This window comes from Antedon bifida, chromosome 9 (genome assembly GCF_963402885.1).
Source record: "Antedon bifida chromosome 9, ecAntBifi1.1, whole genome shotgun sequence".
Lineage (NCBI taxonomy): Eukaryota > Metazoa > Echinodermata > Crinoidea > Comatulida > Antedonidae > Antedon > Antedon bifida.
The window spans coordinates 21603279-21610853 of record NC_136234.1 but is presented as its reverse complement, the minus strand read 5'-3'; the positions used below and the strand labels follow the sequence as shown (position 1 = coordinate 21610853).

The 7575-nt window shown below is 34.3% G+C and overlaps 1 protein-coding gene across 1 annotated transcript; it reads right to left on the bottom strand.

The window, feature by feature from the left end:
- Positions 1-209: 209 nt before the first annotated feature.
- LOC144851437 (HHIP-like protein 2) lies at positions 210-7093 on the bottom strand. Its single transcript, XM_078708903.1, has 9 exons — positions 6596-7093; positions 5819-6446; positions 4905-5278; positions 4394-4523; positions 4034-4176; positions 2560-2641; positions 2178-2263; positions 1900-1971; positions 210-1349 (listed from the first exon to the last, which is right to left on the bottom strand). The coding sequence occupies exons 1-9, from the start codon at positions 7014-7016 to the stop codon at positions 1009-1011; spliced, it is 2277 nt and encodes a 758-aa protein (XP_078565029.1). The 5' UTR covers positions 7017-7093; the 3' UTR covers positions 210-1008.
- Positions 7094-7575: the final 482 nt, after the last annotated feature.

The following is a 7575-nucleotide window of genomic DNA, read 5'->3' as shown; positions in this document are numbered from 1 at the left end:
TAGACGTTATTATATATATTAACTTGTGTCTATTTCTCTAATATCCGGTTCCACCACAATAATGCCTTGAATGGAACAAATCAATATTGATTATGAGTTAACAAACTGTTGTGTCGCATCTAAAGAAATTGTCCTGTGTGTCTTCTGCTTCATCAATGATTCGGTTTATGTAGTTTTCATTGTCAAAAATTAATATGATAAAGTATTAGACGGTCGGCCAATAATCAAAGTGTTCATTTTATTTGTTCATGCAATTTTATCGAGTGTATAATGCATGCACATATTTAAATCGTTAAAGTTACCACGGTTATAAAAAGAGTCCTTGTATTTGCTATCATTTTAAATTTATATTTTATTATCTACAATCAATAAAATCTATGTTTTGTTTGTGGGATACATTCCCACGTTAATAGGTCTATTGATATTTACCTCTCCATGAGAACACTGTGAGAAAACCTTTTTGTATTAAAACACTTTATTTTCACTTATACGAGGTATCAATGGTCATTTTAAATTTTCAGATCCTGTAGACCTGAATTTGTCAAAATTGAAGGAATAACTGGTATCTGTCATTATTAGGTAAGGTTTGTTTATAAAGGAAATACACACTACTTCCATCACATCACGTGTTCAGTTTTCTACTTAAAGCTTGGTTCCCACTAGCGATGCAACGTAACGCAACCTACGCAACGTAAGAAAATGCCCTTCCAATAATTGTGTTTGCCCCCGCCTGCGTGAAATAAAACCTGCTTGTTGTTGTCGGTTGCCGTAGACTTTGATCTGGTTCACCCCGCGTATTGCGTGAAATTAAACTGATTTGATTTCCTGTAGCGATGTTTACAGCACTGTTGCGTCGTCGGTTCCCACTTGTGATTACGCAATACAGCACTTTACGTCTTACGTCGCTGCGCTGCGTTGCGTTCTAGTGGGAAACTACGCTTAATGCAGCAGGTAGCAAGTTGATAATGATTGTCATTACTTGAATCCAATTAACAAGAACATTGTACACTAGTTTTCATTATCTTGCCATTGTACTGAGCTCTTCTTTTCACAGCTATTGTGATAAGCGTATAGTTGAATATTCCAATACCAATACCAACGTTGTACTACAGATAACTCGGATATCACAAACTCCTTCGAATATTTCTCGTACTGACCAGTGATAATATATGTCACCCCAACCGTCAGATCGGGGCATGGGCACTTGCGTGAACGACCGTATGCTATTAAACTATCCTCGTATTTTGGTTTGCGAACTCCTTTGTCAATTCTATACAGATATGGAACAAGCACCTTGATTTCTTTATACCGGTTAAACACTGAAACTTTCTGAATTTGGACAACAATTGCTGAAACATAATACAGAATTGCTGCAAGTCATTTTTATATGTACAGTTTTTTTTAACTCTCACAAAATAGTATGTTTATGAATGGTGCGAGTGTATACACAGTTTTTTTCTTCATCTTTTCTTTATTTTGTAGTAAGTTAAGTGGTGTATATACCCTGTATTCCAAAAAAAAAACTCTTTCAATTGTTGTAAAGCTTTTTTTAATTTGTATTTTTTGGGGGTTTTTTTGGAAAGAAAGTTCCACTGACATAAAAGTGAAGATACCAAAATACTATTATCTCATATGCTTTTTTTGTCAAACTAGTTTGATAGTGTAGACAGAGCTTTAGGTGCAATGTGCCCAAATGATATGCTTAAATATGGTAGTGGTATGACATCATATGTCCATGTATGGGCATATCATATTTTTTTTCACATTAAGTTTGATAGTGTAGACAGACCTTTAGTAAATTAAAAAATATCCCTGTCAACACCCTTATATTATGCATTTTATACAAAAAATATACAAAAATACTTCACAACAAAACAAAACATTATTGTTTGTACGTACCAAAAGAACTTGTGCAGTATGTAACATTGGTTATGCTTGGAGTGTTACATGTCTTTGGGCATGTACTAATCTCTGAAAAGTAAGCAATTTAAGGCTTTAGAAAACATCTATCAGTCATGAAATTGTTAATGTTCAGGGCCGGGGACAGCATGAGGCAGACGAGAAGACAGGACCACAATGCAAAACAGTTTTTCTGTTACCTGATTGTGTAATCCTGTATAAAGATGTTGTTAAATAAATAAATATAAAGTAAATTGCTTAAAATGTGGCTAACTTACTTGGTTTACTTGGAGAAAATGGTGTAATTGTGCCTTTGATTCTAAATTCTTCTTCATCAATTGGACATTCAGATGGACTACTTCTCCTACAAATATAAACTATTTAAGATGAGAAGTAGATAATAGTCCATACATTTTCTCTTTTTAGTTTGTATGATATTAATTGAAATTGTAATTATCCAGGGAAGCAAATTTATACAGGTTTAATGAAGCAGTCTGTTACTACAAGCCCAGGATAGCAGGTGCTGAAATCCAGGGAAACAGCTTGCTACAAGTCCAGAGAAGGAACTTGTTACAAGTCCAGTGAGGCAGCTTGCTAAATGTCCAGGGTAGCAGCTTGCTACTAATGTCCAACAAGGTACAACAATAAAGTAATACTTACAATGATGGATCAACTATTCTATATACTTTGCCTCCAGCATGAGAAGTACTTGGTGCATTAGTTGTCAGCATGTAAATCTCACCTGTAAATTATCAAGTAATTAAATTAATATTTATTTCTCATAATAGGAATAAAAAACATATTCATGTAATAGCACATAATAACTTATATTGATTAAGCTACTACATGCATGTTGTCAACATATGAATCTCACCTACATTAAGTATAATGTAAAAGTAGATAATAATATTGGAAAATGTTTCATCATCAACAAAAATTGATAATTTGTGAAGGTGCATTTTCAACCTACATTTTGAAGTGATAGTCATAAAATATAAATATATTTATTGACCAATTATCTTGTTTCCCTTTGTTTTCTAAACCTACATTTTAAACATAAATATTGATCGATCTTCTCTGTTTCTATGCACAGAAAAATATTTATTGATGCTAAAATTTATTATATCATTATTACACCAAACCGACAATTATGTCTACGGTTATATAGTACAGCACTGTAGAAGTACACAAGACAATCAATTTTGATATATGATGCTTTGTTGTGGAAGAATGCCAATAAGATGGATTTTTGCTTAATCAAATTACTTGCTTAGCAACAGCATGAATTCTTTTCATAAATGAAACTTTTAAATTTTAAATATATATTTTCGAGAAGACACAATTGCACTCATTAAATATCTAGAACACACTTGTGTAGTGAGGTCATTTTTCAACTTGTATCAACGATGCTATAAACATCATATTAAATATCATATTACACAACAGAATTACATCACAATGTATCCTTAAGCTCTCTCTAAACTATCAAACTTTATGTGACAACAAAATGTGATGTGCACATATACAGACACGGTGATGTCATATCACTACTATATTTGGGCATATCAATACCATATTTGGGCATCTCACTTTTTTTGTCAAACTAGTTTGATAGTGTAGACAGAGCTTTACTAGCTGATCTGCTTATTTCTTATCAAGTGTCAGTATCAGTTCTATTGCACAGTAAAAGTTCTATATATTGGTTCTATTAAATGGTTCTACTGCACAGAAATAGTTCTATATATTGGTTCTATTAAATGGTTCTTTGTACGTTCAGTTTTATGTAAATATTTTGAGAATGTTGTGCAATGAGGTTGAAAATTGTTGGGTTTTTTAAATCTGTAGTGTATGAGCTGTCTATAAATAATATACTTCACGGTTAATATATGCAGAGTGCTGCCTCCTTCGACATTAATTCAACATGGAGCAGCAGATTAATTGAACAAAGGTTTACTTTAGAGAGTGAGTGTGTTATAAAAACAAATAAATTAAACGTATTTATTGAATGGGTATAATATTTCTATTTAACTCGGTGCCTTGTCTTGAAATTAAAAACTATCTATATAACGATATTAGGAAGATGATGTTTGATGATAGAGCAATAATTTATTTATTAAATATGAAAAAAACTGACCTGATTCATCTTCTCCAAATGAAAGTATATGAGATGGGTAGTTGTTAAGTAAGCCTCCAGTACAAACGGTTGAATCTCCTAAACATATGTCACTGTTCTCCCATGTGCCGTTCACTCCACTTTCAACTAACTTAAACAATTTTCTGTAATGAAAGATATTATACAAATTGTATATGAAAGAAACAACATTTGTATGAAATTGTATCAAAAAGACAATTAAAATATGAAAACATAATAATCAGTTGTCCCTCTCCCAGATTGCTTGGCAGAATCCACTCAATTGTGTATGTTTGTGGGTCATCTTTAAACTGAAAAATAGTTTGTTATAGTTTATAATTTGTATAAAAATAATTAGTTTACCCATTCATGAAATCTCCATATATGTAATGTCCATTCATATTGGGGAATAAACAGCCTCGATAGATGTGACCGCCGGTCACTGACTTGCCAACAGTGTGGGGATAGGTATGGATGGGTAGCTCTTCATTCACTGAAAGTAAATAGAGGATTGTGGGTCACTACGACATTTACAAAATATTATTAAGCTCTGCCTACACTATCAAACTAGTTTGACAAAAAAAGTGTCATGTGCCCAAATATGGTGACATGACATCATGATGTCCATATATGTGCACATCACATTTTTTTGTCACATAAAGTGTGATAGCGTAGACAGAGCTTTAGGCATACCTTGATTAAGCCTGGTTCCCACTAGCGACGCAACGCAAGGACGTAATGCAACGTAATTGATTCGACCAATCACAAACGATGGATTATTTGAACAGTGGCTTGTCATTGGTCAACTCGCTTGCATTGTGCGTTTGTCCTTGCGTTGCGTCTCTAGTGGGAACCACGTTTTATAGAAACTTACCTAACCATTTGGGATCAGAACACATTTCGTCATCATAACATTCAAATCCTTCTTTGGCACGCCATCCGTAATTACCACCTTTGACAATAATATCAATCTCTTCATAGTCAGACTGTCCTACATCACCGCATATGATACGCCCTCTGCCTTCACCAGTTTCACGGTCGCCTTTATCCATTCCACACCTCCAAACATTGCGTAAACCATATGCATATATTTCCTCTCTTGCGGTGGTGGATCGATTATCACCCATAACATCTCTGGCAGATTGATTATCCATCCGAACAAATGGATTTGAAGGAGGAATACTGTATTCTCTATCATCATCTACTGAATTGACATCAATTCGTAAAAACTTACCCAATAAGTTTTCTCTGTAAAAGTAAGGTGTAAATTCACATTTAAAAATTAACTGGACACTAATTATGTAATTTTTACACGCCTCATTATAAAGTATAGGCAGCTGGTGTGTTCTAGAAATGGTTACTGTGCATACAAGCAACATTAGGAATCAAGTCCTTTTGAAATGTACACATGCATTGTGCAATGACACACACATTTTAAATGTACATTTTACAGGCACACACTTGTGTTTAACACACGTACTGTACACTTTTGCTGCTTGTGGCGCCCCATAGTCCTACCAGGGGTTCAAATGTTGGCCAAGAAGACCACTAATACACAGTAACTGTGCATTAGCTTGGTACAACGGCATTGTTCTAAAGCTCTGTCTACACTATCAAACTAGTTTGACAAAAAAAAGTGCCCAAATATGGTAGTGATATGCTTAATTCTGGTTGTGATATGACATCATGTCCATATATAGGTACATCAGATTTTTTTGCCACATAAAGTTTGATATATTGGCAGAGCTTTAGGCCTATATATTGTATAATGTTAACATTATTATTTACAAGTTTTGTGAATTTCCATATTCACCAAATGGATCTCCAGCCTTTCCACCATCACCAACTGAAATGTACAAGAATCCATCAATGCCAAACAATAATTGACCACCGTTGTGATTGGCTGCTGGTTGAGCAATCTCAAGTATTACTTTCTCGGATTTCATATCTACTCTGTTTCCATTATTAACTTTTGTTGAGAATTCGCTGAGGCGTACCATGTCTATATCTGATTGTTCATCTGTCGTTGTGTAGTATACAAACAATCGTTGGTTTTCTTTATAGTTTGGATGGAATGCTAATCCAAGAAGCCCTCGCTCATCACCCCTTCTTCTTGTTGTCAACACCGACTTTCTTAGATCAAGAAATGGTTTATCAATTTTTGAACCATTTTTTAAATAAACGTGAATCACGCCTAGTTGCTCCGCTATATAAAGCCTATGAGTGCTGTCGTTTGCATGTACAGCAAGGAGCGGGTTTCGGAGTCCATTTGCAAATTCTTCCAAACACAAGCATCCATCTCCTTCACCACCTAATGCTCTATCAAGTTCAAAGTTCAACTCTATATCATCTATAATGTCAGGGTAGCAATAATCCATGTCTGGTATTTTCACAGTATCACAGAATTCTACACTACCTATACGATACGAGGAAAGTTTATTGCAATCTCAAATAAAACTTTTTGAAAAAACAAAATGATTATGAAAATATATAAAAAGTGTACGTATAAAAATATAGGTAAAACAAATATACTGCAACTCTTCAACATAATATAAAAATACATACCTGCTCTTGCTTTCTTCCGTAGCTGTGTATCATTTGTTATTAGTGGAATCACATTTGAGCACAGACTATGGAAGTAAACACAGTAATGATTACACAGTCCTGGGAATGGGCGCGCTTCTCCGGTTGTTTCTGCGTCGTACAAATGAGCAGCGTACGGCGAACATTCCTGGCATAAGATATCACGAATGTAATCAACACAATACGAAGGATCATCTGCACCCATTTTTCGTGTAATTTTGACATACTGTTTGTAGAGTTGTTGGTCACGTTCATGGGAACAGCATGACAGCTCATAGTACATTGAGCAAAATGTTAAGTCTTGCTTATTTTCAAATGGCGGGTAGAAATCCAGACATTGCGGGTGACAAGTTACCTTGGAAATATCAAAAATGAAAACGAAAACAATCCAAGTATACCACATTTCTGGAATATATCAACGACAATGTAGAAAATAAAAATAAATCCCACTTCAAGATGTCATGCCGTCACTTGTACAGTCTGTAAAAGAAACAAAATGATAAATGTGTTTATATTAATAGATTTTCAAGTTTGTTTTGTGTTATTCTGTCATTGCAGTAGGCCTAGGCCCAGAAAAACAATTTGTAGACATACAACTATAAAATGTCTCCGGTAAAATTATACTCAGCCACAATTTAGGCCTAGGCCCTACCGAAGAAATGGAGGAAATAAATTGGAAAGAAACTGCATGATAGATCTATCACTTTTAATTTGGTTTTTCCTACCAATGTGCCAACATTCCCCGACAACATACCAAATTGGGCCAACAAAGGCAGCACTGTATGTATAGCACCAACTTACCCAAGAACACCAATGCTCACCAGTATTTACTAATAAAAGTAGAGCTAATATTAAGTAGGTCTACATAAAATAAAAACTTTGATTCAATACTGTTAAGAAATAAACAAATAATGCACATACCTTGAGAGAACATTGAACATAAAGTTGAAACTTGAAACCAA